Source organism: Phalacrocorax carbo, chromosome 8 (assembly GCF_963921805.1).
Source record: "Phalacrocorax carbo chromosome 8, bPhaCar2.1, whole genome shotgun sequence".
In the NCBI taxonomy this organism is placed as follows: Eukaryota; Metazoa; Chordata; class Aves; order Suliformes; family Phalacrocoracidae; genus Phalacrocorax; species Phalacrocorax carbo.
In genome coordinates this window covers 15,870,181-15,893,362 of record NC_087520.1, presented here as the reverse complement: position 1 = coordinate 15,893,362, position 23,182 = coordinate 15,870,181, and the positions used below count along the sequence as shown (strand labels likewise).

The 23,182-nt window shown below is 40.4% G+C and overlaps 1 protein-coding gene across 1 annotated transcript; it reads left to right on the top strand.

Moving 5' to 3' along the window:
• Positions 1-10,505: 10,505 nt before the first annotated feature.
• On the top strand, positions 10,506-21,417 carry LOC104040592 (kazal-type serine protease inhibitor domain-containing protein 1). Its single transcript, XM_064458907.1, has 5 exons — positions 10,506-10,608; positions 10,792-11,280; positions 16,849-17,009; positions 18,891-19,035; positions 20,010-21,417. Exons 2-5 carry the CDS (start codon positions 10,824-10,826, stop codon positions 20,138-20,140), a joined length of 894 nt encoding a protein of 297 aa, XP_064314977.1. The 5' UTR covers positions 10,506-10,608; positions 10,792-10,823; the 3' UTR covers positions 20,141-21,417.
• The last annotated feature ends 1,765 nt before the right edge of the window (positions 21,418-23,182 follow it).

Genomic DNA, 23,182 nt, shown 5'->3' with positions numbered 1-23,182 from the left:
ACTCACTTCACCCCAGCATAAGGAGGAGCTGGTCCTGCTGCAGCAGCCACCAGTCTGAGCTTGGAGAGTGTTATTTTTCATTTTCAGGAGGATGAAAGGTTCAGCCCAGGAATCCTATTGTTTCAGAGCATGTGGTTTACATTATGATTTCCAAGAGGTATTTGTATATGTAAATGCTACCATCTGCTGTAAGGAATACTTTGCATTTTTAAAAGGTTAATTCCGTTTCAAACCTACTGATTGAATTGGTAGGAGAAACCACTCTCATTTGCTTACTGTATTTAGTGTCACAACATGCAGCCAGCCAGCAAGCCATGTCTTTACAAGGAAAGACTGCTAAGTGCTGGTAATTGGCATAGGTTTTCTTCAAATTCTCACTGAAATAACTTTTCTATTCATTAATGAGCAAAAGCTGTTTTAAATTACAGCCTGTTGTTACACTTGGAATCAGACAATGGGCTTCTTGTTAATCTGAGGTGAGTGTTAAATCTGCAATGAATAATTGGATGCATTGTCTTTCTTTCTCCTTACCCTATTGAGATCTGTGTCTCAAACAGACTGTAGTTTTCCTCAAAGTTCCTGTGGTTTTAAACTCTTTTTAATTGTGTTTTACTCGCTTAGAAATTCACCAGCAGAACACAATATTGAACTGCAAGCTGCTTTGGTTGGACACAAAAATCTGTGTTATGTCTTAGTTTCTTAATCAGATCAGTGCAGGTACTTCTGTCTGCAAACAAGAAATCCATATTTTGGGAGCTAACATTTGAGTGATCAACCCTGCCAGTAAGCTAAATGAACAGAGCAGTTATGAGTTGTGAACTGAGAAGAGGAAGCAAATTTAGTTCTAGACACAGAGTTGTTTTTTCCTCCTCCAAAAACAGGCTTTTGTATAACGTCAGTGTACTCTACAGGGAGGTCCTAGATCCTAAGCAGAGACGTGTATACTGGCACAGTTTTGAAACAGAAGGGATTTTCAGATTCAGGGTGTACCAGCAAGATGAGGTCCAGACTCCGGCCTTTACAGGGACAGGGCTTCAGCTGGGTCTGCTGAGCAGCTGCATCTGCTTAGCACTGAACTGTCTGGAGGCATGACCTGAGAACTTGCCCCTCTGGAAGCCTGCAAATCCAGAATTCATCTGGTTTTGTTTTCAGTCATACTGCAGAGTCCCTCCATTTACCCAAACCTCTACCAGAAGAGGGATTTGGATGGAAATGGCCTGTATTTGTTTCAATGTTTTTTTTAGTTTCACTAAATTACAAAACATGTAAATTTTTATTAATTTGGTACTCTATTATGTTTTTATTGGTTTGAAACCCCAAGAAAACAAATCCTCAAATTTCAGAGAACATGGAATTAAAGGTCCACAGGTAGGGTCTGACCATGCAGATGACTCTCATCACTGCTGTAGGACCAAGTACTCCCACCAGTCCAGAATTTTAAGTTTATCCAGTTTGAGACATATGCCTACCTGCAGTGCCTTTTTTTAAATATAGAGATTACTCCCCCCCACCCAAGAAGACAGTAAGTTTTGGTTTTATACTATCAGTTCAGATTTTCCTAGAGATGTCCTGCCATTTTCACTCCCTGCAGTCCACCACCCCCAGCTCTGAAGCACAAACATGAGTGGGTCTACCTTTGCAATGTGCTGCGGTACAGGAGAGCAGCAAGACAGCAGTATCCTTTTCAGTCTACTGAGATAATAAGAGCAATCCACTCTGGCAGCATCAATGGCTACCATTTAAGTGATATTTTCTACAAGCTGAGGTAGTCACTTAATAGAATCATAGAATCATAAGGGTTGGAAAAAACCTCTAGGATCATCAAGTCCAACCGCCAACCCACCACCACGTCTCCGAAACCATGCCCTGAAGTGCCATGTCACATCTTGTAAATACCTCCAGGGATGGTGACTCTACCACCTCTCTGGGCAGCCTGTTCCAATGCCTGACCACTCTTTCAGTGGAGGAATTTTTCCCAATATCCAATAAACCTCCCCTGATGCAGCTTGAGGACATTTCCTCTTGTTCTATTGCTAGTAACTTGGGAGAGGAGACCAACCCCCACCTCACTACAACCTCCTTTCAGGCAGTTCTAGAGAGCAATAAGTCTCCCCTCAGCCTCCCCTTCTCCAGGCTAAACAGCCCCAGCTTCCTCTGCTGACTCATAAGACTTGTTCTCTAGACCCTTCACCAGCTTCGTTGCCCTTCTCTGGACACGCTCCAGCAACTTGATGTCCTTCTTGTAGTGAGGGGACCAAAACTGAACACAATATTCAAGGTGTGGTCTCACCAGTGCCGAGTACAGGGGCACGATCACCTCCCTGCTCCTGCTGGCCACACTATTCCTGATACAAGCCAGGATGCTGCTGGCCTTCTTGGCCACCTGGGCACACTGCTGGCTCATGTCCAGCCGGCTGTGAGCCAGCACCCCCAGGTCCTCTTTTGTGCAGATTTAGATTCGTGTCAGTTGTCATGAAATGTAATGACAAATGTAAGACCAGACCAGCTCTTCAAGACAGCTTGTGCTTTCAGACATCTACTTTAGGACAAATAAGTCAGCATTTAATGCAAACACATTACGACTTTCAGTGCATGCAAAATGTTTGTGTTAGGTATCCCTAGCCATGCTGCGGCTGGAATAGACTGTGACTTCTAAGAGTGTTCCATCAGCCTGGGCAGAAAAACAATCCCAAGTACACCCTGCTGGACAGGGACAAAGACATTTGCCCTGCCAACTCAAACAGGAAGCCGGCTAAGCTAAAAGTGCAGGGTGAAATTCTGAGCCCATTTAAGTTAATGGGAGTCTGGCTATTGATTTAAACGGACCCAGGCCTTTACTTCTTAACACATGCTCACTCACAGTTTTCATTCATAGTCCCCTCAATGCAGTTTTCAGCTTCCATGCCTTTTCTTAGAAACATGCAAAGCTAAGATCTATCACACATGAACTATCCATGTTACTGTGACCCTCAGAAACAGCAGGATAGTAAACAGGCCAGGACTGGTGCTGGGCTTCTAGAAGCTGGCAAATCCAGCCCAGAGTCCTGCCCCATCCTGATCGCTGCCTCATCCTGACCCCAAAAGTGTAAGCATTAATGAAAAGTAAGAGTAGCAAATATTCCTAGACAAGCCTCATCTTCGCAGAGGCACAATGTCATCTTCAGCATTTATGCTAGAGATCCACTTTTGATTTTTTTTTTTTTTTTTTTTAACTTCCAAGTATTTAGATGAATGTCTGGAGATTAATTCTTCTGACTGGAGGCATGAGCCCGAAAGCCCAGGGGGCAATCTGCGGGATTCTTTGCTGCAGTCCTGTTTGTAGACAACACACAAAGTCCTGAGAACAGCAGGAAATCTAACAGTAAGAGGCAATGCCTGTGCACTCAGCCCTTCTTTCAGGGGTAAGTGCTGCACCTCTGCACTTCTCTCAAGCATTGCTTTCTGTCCTTATCCACTCTGAAGCTTCCTCCTGTCCTCTTTCACAACTTCCACCTCCCACTGCTGCATAACTCACGGGTGCCCAAACCACCCCAGTCTACATCCAGCAAAGTTGCCCTTCCACACACACAACCTGCATGTCCTCTCTGGTGGACAGCACAGCGAATCTCTTCAAGCTTTCTGGTTGCAGATAACATAAATGTTTGTCAGAAGTATTAAATTATGGAGCAATTCCAACCAAAGCACAGTGGTGGGAGGCAGATTCCTGCTCTCTTCTCCAGCTTCTTTGCAGGGACATTTTGATATGACCACCATTGCCCAGGCTTTCTGGAAGTCTTATTTGGAAGCTGTATTACCAGAGCTCACAGCCTGAACCTATGTCTGTTGCAGACTTACTTCCCTTTGTAACAACGGTCAGAGCTAATTATGTCTTTGAAGGAGATTTGGGAAGAAGGTTTGGAGTCTGATTGATGGTTTAGCCTGAGGAAAGGGAGGCTTCAGCTCAGCTGGCAGCTCCAGAAGGTCCTATTCTGCCTTTCCAGACTGTTGTGGGACTACAGGGGCCCTACCAATACCATGTGTGGCTGTGAGCCTCACCGACTGCAGCCCTTAGCTCTGCATGCTCCAAAGGGGTGAGCAAATCATTTGAGAATATTCCATTTATACCACTGCTCTGGCACAAACCAGGAAAGACCCACACTTTAAAAAACAACCTTGGAAGTTCCAGTGGGGGTACTAGTACCCCCTCCTTAGCTCTTCTGCATAGATGTCAGAGCAATGCTGGCCTGGGGGGAGGGCCTGGTACCAGTAGTGAATCCTATTTCCCTCAAGAGCTAAGAGTATTTTATGCAAGATACATAGGCAGCAAAGACAAGCTGCTGCAAGAGACAAGAATTTTGCTTTGTATCAGAAATTGGTTTCTAGTTGCTTTTCTGGAGAAGGATCATTACAGTCTATCTGGACATTTTCTGTAATGGAAAACATTACTTTCTTCAGTATTGCTGTGTGAGAGAAAGCAGGTGAAGGAGAAGGAAAAATCCCACAAGTTTCCTCTCTGTGCCTGATTTCCTGGCTGCTTTTAGGGACAGGTAGTTTTTGCTAATGAGACTTTCCATTATAAAGTTTCCATTGCTTTGGAAAATATTAACTTTGCTGGGTAGATCAAACAGGCCCTGCAGTTATAGTTAGAATATCCTGAAGATTTAGTTCCCAGTAATAACAGGGCTAAACCACAGCACTGCCAGAGGCAAAAACTATATTATTTGAAATGAAACTTCTCATAAATATCCAGCTATGAAGTCATTTTATATCAGCTGCTCTTATATAAACTGGACAAGGCAAACTGTCCTATCCATCAACATTAAGGCTGCCAAGAAAAATGACTCTATATTCATTGTCTGCAAGTTTCAGAGATTTCCCTCTCTCGATTAGGCTTTCCCAAGAAACACTGTGTTTTGCCCTTTTCAAGAACTTTGCTGGTACAGGCAACTAGTAGCACCAGCAGCGTCACCTTTGGGCTTAAACCTACTCTTGTCTGCCTCCTCTCACTGTCTCTCTGGTGGGAAAGGGAGGGACAGATACACACAAATACACCTGGCTCTCAGCAGCCACTGGTCAGCGCCAATATTACTTTTCAGTCCTTGTTAGGTGGAAGCACCTCAAAACATTGGCAGAGCCAGAATCCTGTTGGGCTTGCGGTTTTTTGGTTTTTCTCTTCCAGCCCTTCTCCAAATGTTTAGAGAATGTTTGTTGCAGGTCCGCAATAAGGACCAGGTCAGTCTTCAAACACACTGCTGAAAGTTGCACCCAAGAGGGGTTAAGAATAGCAAGGGGCAGGCACGGGCATTGCTAGCCACTCTCACACTCATACTATCTGTCACTTGGTGACAAGGGTAAGTGGGTGCTACCCACAACCCTGGGACAGGTTGGGATCCCAGGGCCTTACCTGTATCTCCCACCCCTTCCTTCTTGCTGCCTCCAGGTGCCCCAGCCCATTGCCCCATTTCTGTCCTGCTGCTTCCAGCTGGCAGTGTGTGCAAGACACACTTTCTTGTACTCTTCACTTTTTGCCTGTTCTTATGTGGTGAGGTCTGATACGTTTTCCCCAAGCTACAGTGTCTTTGAAGCCCTGCGGTACCTGACAGCTCTACTGTGTTACTGTTGATGTAGATAGCAACTGCCTTTGACACACAAATTGTTTCACCCTGCATTAAACTTCAGCATCTGCTGCAGTAAAACATGACATCCGAAAATACCGTGGTCTGCACAAAACATGGGGATGGTTTTCTATTAGATCTCTCCAAAATTAAGGCAGAAGGTGAACAAACCTTCACACCCCCCTCCCTCAAGAGGAAGGGGAAAAATGCTGGCCATTGCTTCTGTATTGCATTTGCAATTAAAGTGTATAAAGAAAGGTTAAAATGAGCAACTAAGATTTGCTGGGCTGGAAACGTGAACACGACACGTGGGGGGAAATGCCCTTGAGATGCCACTGTAATTCTCACCTCTCAAAAGAATGGTGTCAGAGGAATGCTCGATTACCTACTGCTGACTCCCTAAACATTTCCAGTATCACCTCCCTCTTACAGGACAAGAGGCTTGGGTGTTTCTGGGTAAAACTATGAAGCTTTCAGAAATTTTGTCTACTTAAGGAGAGCAGAAATGCAAAGTAGGATTGAAGAGAACCCTTGAAATATCTGGCCCCTTCAAAAGAAATACTAGCTTGGGAAAGGGATTTCCAGACTTGGTTTTGTGAAAAGGAATCAGTAAGGCTATGTTAAATCAAACCCAAGCATTTGGTGCCAGAACAGTGCTAGCAGACCCTTCTGTCTTTGCAAGTTAAAATGCGAATGCCTCCAGTCACCAACAATTATGATGCTGAAATGTGAAACGGAAGAAATCAATAGTCAGCCACTGCTGGAGCTAGGTCTAAGGTGAGTCGCCAAAAGCCCAGCCAAAGCCTTATATGAAAACAGTCAACTTTCAGGCAGGAAACTAACTTCTTTCCCCCCCCCCCCCTTTTTTGGTAAACTACATGTAAAAGCTTTAAAGAAAAAAAAAGAAGGCAAAAATAACGGTACTCCATTTTAACTTTACAAAGAAAATATTTAAAATATATATGTTATTAAAGTATGCAAAATTTAGAATTTAATTATGTAATTACAGAGCCTTATAGTCTAATAGCCCTACTGTATTTTGCATATTAGTGAACAATTGCTGTCTTAAAGCTCACAGCAGAATCATTTACTTGATGCTGGAGAATAAGTTAATTATGGATCTCCTGCCTTTGATTAATGGATTTAATAATCAAGTTACAGTAGAATTAACTTATACTTCATGTGCTTACAGCACTAGTGATGAGATTCATGAAAGCAATGTGTCAGCAAATAGGATTGGCACTAAAAAATGAAATGTTTGGAGATCCCAGGACTGCCTGTGCCTGTATCGCTGGCGGTCAGCAGTTCCATTAGGAACCTGCAAATGCCATCCAGCCATTTTTGCCTCACCTGTCATTAATCTTCACCATTTGCCACTTATTTCTACAGAATCAAATACTGTTTTCAGGTGAGCCAAGCACCTCAACTTAAGCTCAATGCTGGATACTGGGAGTGGGAAAAGGGGGGAATTATCCTAGGAGTACAGCATCCGGTAATGCATGTACCCAATAGGTATAGCCACCTGTAGTCTGCTATTACCCAGTATAACAGACTAAACATTAATTTTATTTAATGCTTCTTTTCTGCATGTAATAGAAAAATAACATTTCTTGGATGGAAACACATTGAGTTAGCCAAGATTTACTCTCTCTAAAGGAGCCTCAAGATTATGTACTTAATACAGCCTAAGAGACAGAACACTATGGTTTCCAAACTTGACTTTGCCCAGTCAAGGAGAGGAGCCATTGCAGGACAGAGAGGTAGAAGGGACACTTCAGAATTTTTGTGTTTTGCCATTATTATTCCTCACGGAGTTTCTGCATGTCTGTCTAAGAACCAGATTTGCAAATCCGGCAGAAGCCAGATTCAGAAACCTTTACTGAAGTTAAACTCACATTGACAGAAATAAAAACAGAATAAAGAGCTGAACCACATTTTGTCTGGAAGAGCAGTACCTCAGGAGTCACTAGCAATAGGATTTCAAATTGCATCAGCCATGTACCTTATCTATTACCATGCAAAGTAGAATAATGCAATACAAATCAGCAGCTTAGCATAACACCGGGCCCCAAGAAGGCAGGAAATTAATAGGAATACAATTTCCTTAACAATTCACTTACAAGAATTATTCTGCAAGACAATGCCCATTTCCTGGTGTAAGATGTAGTCTGAGGGTACAGGAAGCTCTGTGCCATTTTGCCATGTCCCCTCACTACCCATCATCCAACTTAGGTACTGCCCATTCCATGAGATGGTGGCAGAACCCCTTGCACTGGTCATGCCATATGGAAACACCCAGGAAAAGGCAAGGAAATTGCTATACGGCTAGCACTATCCTGCCTGCTGAGATCAAAGGTACGCTAATGCTGTTCAACCTGCCTGTTAAAGATATTATTCACCAAAATATTATTTCACAGCTGATGGTAGAAAGCTTCCCTCATACACTGCAGCTGCTTACCTCCTCCCCTCGTTGGAGGGGTTGTGGAGGCCTTGTCTGCACTGCTTGTCAGCTCTCCAGGCCACATTTAGGTGAATGGTGTCTGAAAAGCAGACGGTGTACTTTGGTGCTTGTTTTGCAGCTCCACCAGTGACATTAATCCACTGCTGTTTGCGTTTTGTTCTGGGAGATATTTAGGATTAAGATCATTCAAGGTTTGTGATGAAAACCAACACTTTTTTCCACTGAACCCACCAAAGCAAGTTTCATACTGAAATAATGCATATTTTATTGCTGAACCAGATGGGACTATGCCTTTAGATGTACTGCTTCAAACCCAGCTGCACATCCTGCTCTCTTTCCTTGCTCCCTCTTTCTTCCCCTTGCTCTGACCCTGCCGCACATCCATCCAGCGTGGAGAGTTATAGCCATGCTCTTCTCAGCTTGTCACAGCTGGCTTGCTAATGAAAGACATTTTAGGCAGCTATCAGGCCATTTCTCCAAGTCATACCACGGTGCTTTAACCTCTTCCAACCCCAATTTGTTCCAGGTGAGCTCAGGAATCACTGGCCAAATAACCTTCAGCTGTAGATCACCTGCCAAACTGCAGCGGTTCAAACGTGACCACAGGCATATCCAGTTCTTAATTTAGAGGCTGCATCCACCAAGAGCTCAGATTACATTAATAAAACAAATGCCAAAATGCTTTCTAGGATATTTATGATGGGTTTCCTCAGTGCCAGGACACAGGAGGTATTTCCTCGTATACAGCTGTTTTACAGCCCTCAAATCACACATTTCCTGGAAGATGACAGGCAAAGCTCAGCCTTAACAGAAGCAGTGCTGGCTTGCATCCCCTCCGTTTTAGCTCGACTTTGTGTATATTGTTTCACCACTATAAATATTTTTTTACCTTGTATGAGCCTAGCAAACCCTTGCCCTCTAGAAACTGATCCCCTACAGCTGTAGGCACAAATAATAAAATAGACAGTGATGAGTAGACCCTATAATGCAAAACTAAATGTCAAATTAGAATTTGATGAGGAAGTGTGAACTAAAACACATCAAACAGAATAAGAAGCTGGGACAAGAAATCAATTTTCAATTAAATTAAGATGTTACTTTTTTTTGACTCTCAATGTTAAATGTATCAATTACACATATAATTTACTCCTTTACAGTCTGATTCTGTGTTCAGAGCAAAAACATGCATTACAGAATATGAATTAGCCCAGCCATCACACAGAAATAAGGGGTGCCCTGTAGGTCTCTCCGGGCTGGCTTTAAGAAGTGTTCCACCAATGCAGGCCAGAGGGAAACAGCATTATATGCAGTTTGGAAGAAGGAAGTGATTTTGAAGCAGCCTGCTACTTCACTCAAACCAAGAGGTAATCTCAGTTGGTACAGAAGGTATGAATCTGAACTTGGGAAGAGCCATGGAGATGTTTGGGGAGGAAAGTAAATATACAACCCAAAAGATTTGCCTTTGTGGACGTGACCAGAGAACTTAAGGCTAGTACAACAAAATGCATCTTTCACTGAGCTTATGTAAGCAGCTGCGCACCATGAATATAAAAGGAGTAGAAAAAGCTGCTTGTAGAAAAAGCATGATTTCTTTTTTATTTCATCTTATTAACAGTGTCTTAGACGTATGTCTTGAAAACGTGATGCATGTAGCGTTATTTTAAGCTAACAAACGTACAAAGATGTTTCATTTGCATGGAGTGGTGATCCTTGACCCATGCTATTGAGCCATACTTGCAGGGTCTGTAAATCCATTATACTTCATTTCTACCTCCAACAGATAGTAGGATGTATCTCCACTGAGCTTCAGGTTGTTTGAACAATGGTAACCACAGCCTATGGTCTATAGACAAGAAACCTCTGCAGCACTGAGAGGGAGAGGATTTTTCTGGTATGAGGTAGGATGATAGGGATCATGCCTAAATCCTGACATGTACAAAGAAAAGTGCAACACCTGGTGAGATATGACCCTGCAAACCCATCTCCCTGAATTGGCAGAAGTTTATCCCATGAACACTGAAAAGAAGCTAAAAGTAGAGAGACCAATGGGTTCTTTAATGGGTCTAGCTACCTCTAGTCTCAAATCCAAGAGTTTAAAGTCAATTCCAGCTCTCTTGGATTGTCCCTTGCTTGTAAAGAGCCTGTAAGTAAACTGTTAATTCAGAACCCCCTAGCTTGATCATTAACAGATGAAATTTGGTGTTAAACCTCGCTCCAGTCCCTAGAGCACTGGCTTAGCTCTAGGGTACTTGTATCTTGGGTACTACTTTGTACCCACGTTTATCTTTCTGTGACCATCTTTTTCAAATGGGGGGGAGGGGGAAGGCTCATAGCAGGTAATTTCTTCATTTTACACTAATTTACCATGTTCTCCTTTCTGCAATAGCTGCAATATAATGTTCTTTCAGCAGAGCAACGCTTTGCAAATTTGGCTCAAGGAGTCACTGAGCAAACAGCTTTTCAGAGAGCTTCAACTGAGCTGTCAGAAGGGGCAGTTTGGTTTCTATGCAAGCAATACTTGCATTCCAGACTGCATTAGAGAAAAGCCAGTGGGTTTGTATGCATTTTTATTATCAGTTCCAGATTAGGAATGTGATGCTAATTTCTTCTTAAAGCCTGTGTTTGCAGTAGAATTTATATTCTAAAAAAAAAAAAAAAAAAAGACTGTGATTTTTTTTTCTCACTAGCTCACTCTTTTATTTTCTTTCCCCCTCCCCACCCCGGCTTTACTCCAAGGACTTTTTCTGCTTGTTCATTACATTCTCAAGATGAAGCACCCGATGATTACAGCAGTGCTGGTAGTACTGGTGCAGGTTTCTCAGAGTTTCCCTGCCTTGTACCACCGAGGTTGGTGGAGGCTGTTAAGGGAAGAAGATAGTTGCGGAAAATGCGATTTGGCACTTTGCTCTGAGCCTAAAGACTGTCCAGCTGGGACTGTATTGGACCGTTGCGGCTGCTGTCCTGAATGTGGGAATGTGGAAGGTCAGATCTGTGACTTGGACCAGGGCAATCATTTTTACGGGCACTGTGGCGACAACCTCGAGTGCAGGTTGGATGCTGACAAAGCAAGGTTTGGGGAAGTCCCTGAACCCCAGTGTGTGTGCAAGTCTCAAGAGAGCATCTGCGGACCTGAAGGGAAAACCTACGACAATATCTGTCAATTCAACAAGGCTTATGCTACAAAAAGAAATATCAGCATGAAGCATGAAGGACCATGTGAATCAGGTAACATGTACAGAGGCACTTTCAAATTAAGAAAAGATCTGATTCTTATTTTCAGATGTGTCACTAGATGCTCTAGTCTAACTTTATTGAACTAATACTGCATTTTTGTTATAATCATCATTATTTTGTTATAATACTACTTTGTGTTAAACATGTGGTTTAGCAGCTGGTACTTAATCTTGTAAGATATAAGCCTCCATATTAGACTACTGGATTTAAATCACATGCTGATTAATAAGCCATAGATCTATAGACTAGCCCTGGTCTGAATAAGCAGAGTATGAGATATTTTCTACAAAAAATTTTATGTGTAGTTGGGAGTTGGTAAACAGATAGGGTAGTCTGGGAGTACTGGACATAATAATTATTATTCTATGAAGACTGACTTGATATTAAAGTGGTGATAGCAAGGCAGATCTCATTCATATATACACACACATATATATGTATGTATGCATATGTGTATCCACCTGTGTGCATATATGGTAATCAGTGAAGTAGAGGTAACAGAAGAAGATAGGGCTTAACAGGTCTGTTCTTTTTAAAAAAAAAAAGTCCAAAATAATCACATTTCAGAATCATCATAAAATCTAGGTAACCCATGAAATGGAAATCCAAAATTAGAGCAAAATCAAACTGAAATATTTTCCCCAAAAAGATTACAGTGCATGAACAGTTCTCTGCAATGATTGTCAGTGGAAGAATTCTTAGCAGGGTTGTATGGGGGAATCCTGCCTCCTGCTCATATGTTGTTCCCATTCCTCACATTATTACAAGCATTTACTCCTAGGCACCTTTTACCCAAGTCACATGAATATAAAATGAAAAGGAAAAAAGAACAGGCTTTTGTTTTCTGAATGAAAAAATACTGGTTTATTTTAAAGCTAATCAAATATTTTCTCAAATGAACTAAGTAGAAGAGGTCTCTGGGTCACAATTGGGTCACAGTTCTGGGAATCCAAAATTGCACCTCTGGCAAAGGTCCATATATGAGAGTAATTCAGGTGCATTTTACCCACTCCTTGCTAGCAATCTGTTGCCTCCAATTTAGACTGCGCTGTGCTTTTATATTGAATGAACACTAGATATTGAATACTTCAAAGGTAAAGTGATGAACAGCTAATACCAGACTTCTTTTTCTCTAGTTGCAAGAGAAACATCAGTTAAAGAATCCCTTATTTGCCATTAGGGTATTAAGTTGGGAACTGAGGCTTGTCAGTAAAGAGACATTCAGAAAACTCAATAAGTACCAGTCCACAGTACGACTGAAAGCCTGCTAGCCTTTGGGTAGGTGTTCTTATTTGGGATTAAAATAGGACTACTTCTTGCAGCATAATCCCTTCAGGAAAATTTCAGTTAGAAGTGCCACTCAAGTAGCAACTGATATTAACTTTGCAGCAGAGGTAGCTGTTCAGGCAAACAGGCTTAAAGCAATGGTCTGCTCTAATTAATTAAACAGAATTGGCCAGGTACAAAAAGCTTTAATTTGGAAGTACTATCACTTTTAATTGCTGGTGTTGTCATCCACCAGGCCTTGCAATCACCCCTGAGGTGCATAACACTGCTCACCAAGCAGGAGGAATGAGCTCAGCTGTTCTGCATGCAGGCATCCCCCCCCAGTGCTTTCCCACTGCTTCCCCAGCTCCCCAGAAAGGCTGGACCCTCTATCCAGAAATGCAGAGACATTTCCTAGGATTGCTCAGCTTACTGAATTGCACAGAAGCCTGGAGGAAAGTTCATAGCCATGTCAGTGCTGTGCAGAGTTAATCAAGAAAAATGGGGCCCATCTCCCTGGCTCTTGCTGAGGAAAGTGCCCAGCTGATGTATGACCCAGATGCAGCAGAGCACCTGAGCCTGAGGTAGGCGCAGGCTCACGGGGGCGGGGGGGTGTGGTGAGCACAAGTGCCCCTCTTGTCAACCTCTCTGAGCAGCAGCTGACCATGCTGTTTGTAGATTGTGTTTTAGACCCTGGAAGAAGCATGGGCCTTTCAGCAAGCAGCAGGGCACAGAGGTGCTACCACAGAGGCACCATGTCTTGGTCCCTCATGAGAGTCTACCAGCAAGTCCCCTCTTTGCCATGACAGCTATCTGAAGCAGCAGAGTGGGCATGTGAAAGTGCACCATGGTTTAGACTGGTTTTCATGGCTGCAACTGATGACAAAAGGAACAGGGAGTCTGGCTCTAAGAGTAGCAACCTCGCTGTGGCACTCACTTTCTGCTGGCTCCAATTTGCATGAGAAAAAAACACTGAACACTGTGGGGTTCTGGTACCAAGCTATAAATATAACCTTCACTCAACTCAAAGTACTTTGTTTTGTTATTTCTCCTTCAAAGCATCTGCTGTTTCCTACTGATGCAAAATGGATTAATTGTATACAGCAACCAATGAATAAATAAATAACAATAAACTGCTTTCATCAGAAAAGTATAGCCTTTTATCTTTCATCTATCACCAGAAAAGGGGGAAGAAAAAGGCCTAGCTCCTTAAAGAAACACTGAAAAAAAGCCCTTCTTTTCCTGAAAGCTAGTTTTGATCCGTTTATCTAATAATTTACCAAGGTTACAAAGTACACTGATTATATACAGATTGTCCACACTTAATCCATCCCCATTCACATTCAAACCTCTCTTGCTGTTGATTTAATGAAGTAACAGAAGTGATTCTCTTTATATTTAGCTGTGTCACATAATTTATTATAAATGTAAATTTTGAAGTAAAAAACAAATGAACAATCCACAAAATTTTCTGCTATTTTCATCAAATCAGACATAGATTAGCAAAACTTAATATGAGTTAAGGGAAAAAAAATTGATTTATCTAATTCATTAGTTTGGTGTGATATTGGGTTAATGTTGATTATGAAAGGTGAAGCGGTATTTTGACTTTTCCTGGCTTCTGGTTTATATGTCTTCTGTAGCACACAAGGATAATTCATGACTGGTACTGTAAAAGGAAAGAAGCAACTACTGCACATTCACCTCCAGACACTGAGCCATCAGAATGCTTTCTATAGCTATCAAGAAAAATTTATCTGCTCCAGGAATCAAAATGACAGGTTATCACAACAGTAAAGATCTGTTTCTAAAGACACGGTTATGCAAAAAAAGTACACACAGCTATGCATGGGAGAATTTGGCTGAACACAAAATCTGAAACACTCAGAAATGAAGTTTGTAAATTTCTGTTAAAATGCTACATCATTACTTCAATTTACTTCAGCAAAATGGTGTTGTGAGACATGTTTTATTTCTGGAGGCACTTCAAGTTTGAGTACATAATGCAAGTATTTATTGTGTGTTCAGATTCAGAAAAGGCAGTTTGGTTAGATGAAAACTGTGGTTCTTCCTACTTGCTATGAGTTTGATCTCACATGATTCCAGTCCTTGTCAGCCCTGGTCCAGCAAAGCCTTAACTACCTCTATTGAAGTACTCAGCTGGCTGGGACTCAGACCTTATCTATACATTTCCATCTGAGCTATTATCTGGATTCTCCTTACAGTTAACAGAGGAGGGGGTATTTCCAGCATGGACTTTGTCTTGGTGTATGGTAGACAGTGCTAAACAAATTTCTCGTATGTGAGCAGCTATAACATAGATTTGTAATTCAGACCCTTATGTCCTTGAAGCTATGGACATCTTTACATGGCATGGTGAAGCCAGAGCCCTCAGCCTCGCACAGCCGAGCCTCGGCTGTGGGCAGTCACATAAGCAGGACTCAGTTCTTGGCAATACTTCCGTGTTGTCTATGTATCTGTAGGACACCTGTATTAGCACTGGAACGAAAGTACTAACAAGTCCATATCTGCCTATTTAAAAAGTTTTTCATGTTGTCTCTGTACAGGAATAATTTAAAGAACTCATGTGAGTCAATGTAGACATTTGGTTTCTTTTTTACACTTTAAGCTTAACTACAGTGGATGTATCATTAAAAGGAGTGTGGTTACAGAGTGTTAATATTTCAGTATGTTTTAACATCAGACCCTATGTGATAAGTTCACAGACACAAAATTTCTCATCCAAGATATTCAGTTAATGCTGATTTGAAGACAAGATTTTTGAAATAATATACAGATTCTGAATGTACAGTTCTCATGAAAGACCAAGCATTGAAAGTTTTAAGTATCCTAGTTTGAAAATTTTACCTTTGACAAGTACCCGGATTGTTTAATAAGGCATTCATAAATGGGGAAATTGGTACTTCGCTGTATAATTTTTTTGCAGTTAATTTTAATCAGTATGCATTCGATATTTTCTGCACGGTTCAATCCTGAAAAACTGACAAATGTATTAGAAACTTTGCTTGAAAACCTGGAACAGGCTCCTACAATTTCAAATGCTGAACCACAAATGCTGTACCTAAATACTGATTCAACTATTGCAAGTAAAAATATAATAATTATTCCATAAGTTTCTATTTCTGAGCATCTGGGATCTGTACAAAAATAAATGCAATAATTAAATACAAGTATAATGGCCCAGAAAATGCATTCATTTTTAAAAATAGAAAGGAAACAGACTTTAGAAGGAAAAACATTTCTTGCTGAGGAGAAATAGATCAGGAAAAAACCAGAGGTCTCCAAAACAGGAAAGTTATGATAACAGTAAATATGTTATTTTGCTTTCTGCTGCTAAATATCATCATCTTCTGTTAACATTCAGTATGATCTTACATGCTTACAGAGGGATATCTATTTAAATCATGTACAAATGCATCAGGTGATAGTTTATTTTTCCAATGTCTTCAGATCCCTGGACTGGCTCCCTCTCGTGGTTAACGTCAGCTTTTTCTTTGGGAAAAAGTGGGAGAGGATAATTCAGAAGCAATAAATAAACAATGGAGGGTGATGAGGGTAAAAGAACAATAGGAAACAAATAAGTATAAATCTAATAGTTGTAATAAACATAAAACTTTATAAAATAAATGGATTTCAATCATGTTTATTACTTGTCTCATAACAAGAACATTAGATGAAATTAATAGCGATTGAGATTAAATGTGAAATGCATTAATGCTGTTATTCTGCAACTTGTTGCAGGGGGTAACAGAGGGGGACAAGATTTTAGCAAGTTCAAAGCAATGATGTACTCAGAAAACAAATTTTGACAAGCTAGCAATCTCGGTGTTTTAACTTTTAAGCTAAGCAAAATGTAGCAACATAAGAACTGTCACATACAATCAAGTTTCTGATGTTCTGCTACAGAATTTCTTGTACTTTCTTCTGAAGGTCTAAGTACTGGCTGTTAGACTGGTGGGCCTTGAGTTTAGTCCACGATGATGGCTCGTGGGACACAAATTAAACTTAATTTCAGCTTAAGTTTCACAATCATGTGCAAGGGAAGGACAGATGGGTCCTTTGAAATAAGTGCTTTTAAAAAGCCTGTTCACCCTTTAATAAGACACAAGGTGTTCTGAGCTTTAAAAGCTGCTTGGAATCTTCATAATGTGTGAGATGGCAAAATGCAAACTGGTTTTATAATGTAAAACAGAAACTAATGTTATATGCTTTTTTGTTTGTGTCTCTGTTGCTCACTCTCTTTTAAAGCACCGTTATGTTGGTTCTTTGCAGCTCCTGTTATTTCTACGCCTCCTCAGGATGCCCAGAATTTCACAGGCAATGATGTCATTTTTGGCTGTGAGGTGTCAGCCTATCCTATGCCACACCTTGAATGGAAAAAAAAGGGGAATAATATGTTTCTGCCAGGAGATGACACCCACATCTCAGTACAGGTAAAACTTGAGTTTCCCACATTGTATGGTTTGGGATGAGAAGTCGGGGGATTAATCAGCTAATTCCTCCTACAGGATACAATACTGTTACAAATAAACAGATTCCCAATAGGGGCCCTCTAATTACATAAAGAATTCTGATTTCAGTCAGTGCAATGATCCCTACTTTGGCAGTCCAAGCAGAAGTAACAGGGAGGGTACCATCCGGCCCACTTCAGGGAAAGAAAAGATGGAAGATTCTCCTTAAGTAGGTATGACAGGATAAGGGGAAATGGACTCAAGTTGTGTCAAGGGAGGTTTAGACTGGGTATAAGGAAAAATTTCTTCACCAAAAGGGTTCTCAAGCATTGGAACAGGCTGCCCAGGGAAGCGGTTGAGTCACCATCCCTGGAGGTATTTAGAAGACATGTAGACATGGCACTTAGGGCCATGGTTTAGTGGTGGACTTGGCAGTGCTAGGTTAATGGTTGGACCTGATGATCTTAAATTTGTCTTTTCCAACCTAAATGATTCTATGATACTAGAAAAACTGAATGAACTTATAAATGGATCTGTTTAGGCTACTATCTAAAGGAAGGTGCATTCTGGGAAGGATGGCTGTTGGCAACTGCTTTTCTACTCTCAATGCAGAAGCACAGTTCTGGCAGGTATCTAAACTTCTCCTTTGCAAGATGCTGTTCCTGGATACCTGCCATTTGGGTTCAGTCCCTGAGGCGTTCAAAACAAAAGCAAAGAAACTTGCTCATTTTATGGAGGACACTGTGTTTTAATCTGGGGAGGGGAAATAGTAGAATGGCATTAGTATAGGCTTCAAGTAAATCTAGAAACTGCCTGAAAGTTTGAGATAAAGTTACATAAATCAAAATGCTAGTCTTTAAATGGAAATGACATTCTGGGGACATGAGCTAACAAAGCCAGATGTACAGGCAGTCTGCAGTAAGGCTGAAGCCTGCATCCATATGCCTTCTCTAATGGACCAAGAATATGAATAGAGGCTGTGCAGATAAATACAGGGAAAATCTAGCTTTCTGGATACACAACCAAAAAAATTTAAGATGCAGTGGACAGGGGGCATAACCTGAACAAAAAGGTGGGCAGAAAAAGCACACAAAAAGCTAATTAAAGTACCAAAAGTACTAAGAGCCTAACTTATTCAGAAATGTTTCCAGAGACAGCATAAACACAACAGGGATTAGTGGACTTAAAAGTTGCTCAGAAAAAATGGCGCGAGGAGCTACATCCAAATGCTGATCACCTCAGAGGCTAAACTGAACCCTGTTACCCTATCTTATTAATAGAGTCAGCATGAGCTCATCTCTGATCACATTTGTTAAAAGTTTTATGTTGTTTGGAAAAGAAAGCCCACCCCTTTAAGAGGCTTTAGCCTGAGCTAGTTGAAACTGTCGGGAAGTGTCAAAGCCCATGGTGTCTTATGCCAATCCATTAAAACCTGGATGCTGAGTGCCAGCTTGGTCAGGCCCCTTGGCCCTGAACTCACCCAGAACCACCTGCCACTCTCATCCTGAAGAAATTTATGAGCTTGAGAACAGGTGGCAAAGCTTTGAAGCAGCAGCAAGAAGTGGTGCTGGGACAAGAGAAAGGAGGGGCACTGGGAAGCTGAAGCATTGGAAGGACCAGGAATCAGAGCGCTGTGAAGGGCAGTGAAGTTTGCAGAGCAGGGAAAGCATGAACTTGGAGGCACAGAGACAGTAGGGTGTTAAAATATAAGGCAGAAGAATCAAAGAGAATCAAAGCAAAGCATGATGGCAATAAACAAAAAGCAAAGACTGTAACGATGTTTAATCCAGCCACAACTATTTTGAGAAATATCATGATGTCGCCTAGTTACTTAATTTCAACTATTTCTTTCTCTTCTCAAAGGCAAGAGGTGGGCCTCAGAAGTATGGTGTGACAGGCTGGCTGCAGATCCAAGGCCTCAAAAAATCAGATGAAGGTGTTTACATCTGCCACACCAAAAATAAGTATGGTGCAACATACGCCTCTGCAAGATTGAAAGTCATTGATGGTATATTTTTTTTATTGGGATGTGTAGTATATAAAAATGCATACAAGGAGGCTGCAAAGGGTGGGTTTGTCAGAAAGCAAATGAAGGATATGAGAAACTACCTAAATATGTCCATATTTTAACTTCTCTGTGTGCTTTTCTTTCACTTTATCCCCTAATGGATGATTTAGTCCTAGGTATTTAAAAGTCAGAAATGCTTATGAATTGTGAAAAAAAAAACTTACATGATAATATTTTAATATTTTGGTTCAAATTAAAGAAAAAGATGTGGATTATAGCCACACAGCCAAGACACATATTATTCCACCAACCTTATCCTACAAGTCCTTTGATGTTAGTAAAGCTCTGCACCCAGAACAACAGCTGCTGTACCAGAGTGACTCTTTGAATCATGGCAGTTCTGCTTAGCTGTTTGTTTTTCAAAAAGTTAGGAAGGAAACAGTTGTTGCTCCTTAATGGGAGTGTTTAGAAAGATCTAAGAAATAGCTTTACTATTGTTTTGCATTGGGCCCAGTCCTGCAGAATAACATCCTTCTTCCTTGGGGAAGAAAGGGGTTTCCTGGCAAATGCAGTATAAAGATGCATTGTCTTTTATTTGCCCCCTGGACTAGGGGAGTTTTCCACTGGTATAGTTTGTCACTGACCTTGTTTCAGCAAATGGTTTTCAAAGCTTTATTGGCTCTGGTTGTATTTTCAGCTGCATAGGATCTGCAAAGGACTGAACTCGTAGTTTACTTGTATTGGAAATTAAATGTATTTTCAACATCTTAAAATGTGAATGGCATAGAAATTTGCTCATATATCATGAACTTTGACAGTATGAGGTGAAGTAATCTGATAAAAACCCTCTCCTTTTAATAGATGACTTAACAAGGATTCAGAAACACTGAGCTTGCTCTACAGATCCAAAGCCATATTTTCCTCTTTGTTCCTATCTACAGCTAATTTAACTTGAATTCAATTATGTCTTGCAGGCTCATCTCCTGCATTTGCATTTACTGCTGGCAGTAGAAGTGCAAGCTACAGCATTGAATACGGGGACTATTATGACCATTCTGATGATGAAGATGAGGAAGAATATGAATCCGGGGACTACGAAAATTGAAACAATTCTGAATAATAATTAGTATATGTCTGTTGTCCAATACCTTTCACATTCTGTTACATTTGCTAGCAGTCTCTGTGCTATAAATGGCTCCTCTGATAACAGACATTTTCATTTGTGTATCCATCTTCCTGAAATTCAACTTCGGCTGAAGCGTATTGTGCTACTTACCAGAAATAAGAACAGTGGTAAATCCAGGCATTTAGACTGTCAAATAAAATTCTTAAACATGCACCCGTCTAGTAAGTATACTGAAGGGATCAAATTTTGTATTAATTTTTAAAATGTAAATAATGTTATAATTTCTTTCAAACATTCTAGTTTGTCTAGCAAAAATGTCCATAGTTAAACAAAAATTTTACCTTGTACCAATTTCTTTTTTTCTATAACATACTAAGAAATTTCAAGAGATTGTTCACATGGCAACAACCCTAATTATGAAGGTTGCAAAACAGTTTTTAATCTCCTTAGGTCACATTTTCTCATAAGTTTCAGCAAGATTTTTATCCTTATTTGAAATTTTCCATGGTTAGTCTCATCAAGGGCAAATTATCTGTCTTTTGGGGGGTTATTTTGTGTACTTTTTATACATAATATGAAGCAATTATCATCTATAGCAAGTAAGTGCTGTTTTAATAGCAATACTAAAAAATACCCAGAAAAGATTTTTTGTGCATTCAGATGAGCACACCTTTTGCCTTCTTCTTGTGGCAGTTCTTGCACTACTCCTAACAGTGTCATCTTCTTCCCGCCAGCCTAGGCAACACTTCAAGATTTAGGATCTTTTTTTTTACTCTGAACAGCATTATGTTTGGCAAGCATTTCTGCAGTCTAAAGAAGGTGGCTGGTCTGTAGCTCAGTGCATGCCCTTTAAACACATGGCAGTCTGCACACCAGACCAGGTGTTTGTCCTTTGTCTTAGACTGTCGAAGACTTGCTCCTATATTTGACCCATCTATACTACGTCCAAATAAAGTGCATTCAGCATTGCCACACTTCTGGAAACAGCAGACAGAAAAGCAGGCATTGTTTTCTTTCTGAAAACCTCCAGAACACATGCACATTTTTCAGATTGTCTCAACCACCTCTTGATCAGCATGAACCAGACAGCAAATGAAATGCAATTCAAAAATGCAAGACTTCAAAGTGTGAAGTGATCACCCTGAAAAATTTCTCAAATTGCTTTTGTTAACTAATTACATGAAGGCCGGCTCTGAATTAACGGGTGATGGAAGATACTAAACTAACAAAACCACTTTTGGGAGGCAGTTACACCTACTAGTTCCCACTGGCTAAGGACGGATGAATAGCAGTAAATTACTGAACAACATTAATGACTAAGGAAACAAAAGTTCAGTCTTCTTTATGCAATGCACAAAACCATGTAGTGATCACTGCACACACTGAAGTAACTCGAAGTTAAGTTTATGGTAAAGAAGCTTTAAGGTCAATCTCACTGTATGCATACACATACTGTGTAGATTTTTTAATGTATATACAGCGCGTCACAAGTTCCTCCTTTAATGTGCTGTTCTGTGCTTTTTTGCCATTAGGCAGATTTTTCCTTTCAATTTGAATTACATTAAGAGATTGCCTACAGACTGTGTTTGCCCTTAGGTATTATTGATTTTGGGCCAGGTAGCAAACAAGCAAAGAATAATTTATTTTGTTTCAGACTTCCTGGAGTATTGTCAACATATAAGTAGAAAGCATGCCATTGTGTCATTGAAAAGATTAATTAGTTTTAATTAGGAGTATGAAATGGCTTCATATTTAACTACCAATTTTGTTGTTATGGGCTCTTCCTGGTCTTCTTAGTGATACGTCTAATAACTTTTTTTGCTTATCGACTATATATTAACTTGAACATAAAATTACCTGGTACAAATCGGTGTATTTTTTTAAGCAGGTATTTTTTATGGAATTATTTAATCTGCAGACATATATTCAAGATCAATTGTGCTCTGCATTGAAAATGCATGAACTAGATTACTAACCAATCACTAAATTGTGGCAATTTAGTGGCACAGAGTAGTACATGGCACAGAAAATAATCTTGAAATTATTAGCCATAGAAATTAATCAGAATTCTTCAGGGCCTTTTGCTGTTGTTAATGTAAAATGAATAACAGAAAGAAAAGAATGTTTGAATAAGAAAATGTGTTCCAGAACTGTATCAAATACCAGTCTGTGAGTGTTTGGCCTGATGGACTACGTCTATTTAAAAAAAAAAAACAACCTAACCTTCCCAGAGCAAAGGGTTCTAAATTAAATATACTGCATTAGTCTCTGTATTTTTTACATAATAATTTGTTGTAAATTACCAGCCATTACTTTAAGAAAACTGCATTTTAGGAAAAATCCTGATGTGCTGCAAAACAAAGAAGGAACACTGATACCCTGAATATTTGCCAGTTCTATTTTTGGGGGAACAGAAATGGCTGGTTTTGTTTATATGCTTTAATCAAGTTGCTTAAAATTAAATAAAAAAAGCATGGAGCAGATTCAGCCCTCTCTAAGCAGCGTGGCAAATGAATGGATCTAATTGTGAATGCATTGCCTGTAGCAACAGATCTATTCACATAATCCAAGATCAGGAAGTTGGTTTTATTCCACCTAGCAGAAAATGAGACAGACTTGAGCTGGAATTGTATATTAATACTGCAGGTAGGCCTCAGTACTGTATTGAGTGAGGCAGACCTAAAACCCCTGTGTAATTCAGCTTCCACTGAACACGGCAAGAATTTCATTATCTTCCACGGAAGTAAGCCTGAATTTCATGGCACAACTTCCCTCCTGTCAATGCCTGTCACACAAAGATCTTCACTGTGTCATTTCCCCCTCCCATGTAAATATAAAGGAACTGTATAAAAGTTCCTAAATAAATTACAGTCCTTAATGCAGATTTGTCCTTTGGGCTAGGACTGATATAGTCTGGGGTAGTTTTATAATCTAACATTCTTACTTGCTGTATTAAATCTCAGAAGTTTTGTCAGGTATTAGTCTAGGAATCCATTAATTCTTTAGCTAGACCAATTTTTT

Bases quoted from the DNA above. Each gene is read 5' to 3' on its own strand.
- LOC104040592 (XM_064458907.1), top strand. From the start codon at position 10,824: ATGAAGCACCCGATGATTACAGCAGTGCTGGTAGTACTGGTGCAGGTT. The intron at 11,281-16,848 runs GTAACATGTACA...GGTTCTTTGCAG, and splicing joins TGAAGGACCATGTGAATCAG to CTCCTGTTATTTCTACGCCT. The intron at 17,010-18,890 runs GTAAAACTTGAG...CTCTTCTCAAAG, and splicing joins ACACCCACATCTCAGTACAG to GCAAGAGGTGGGCCTCAGAA.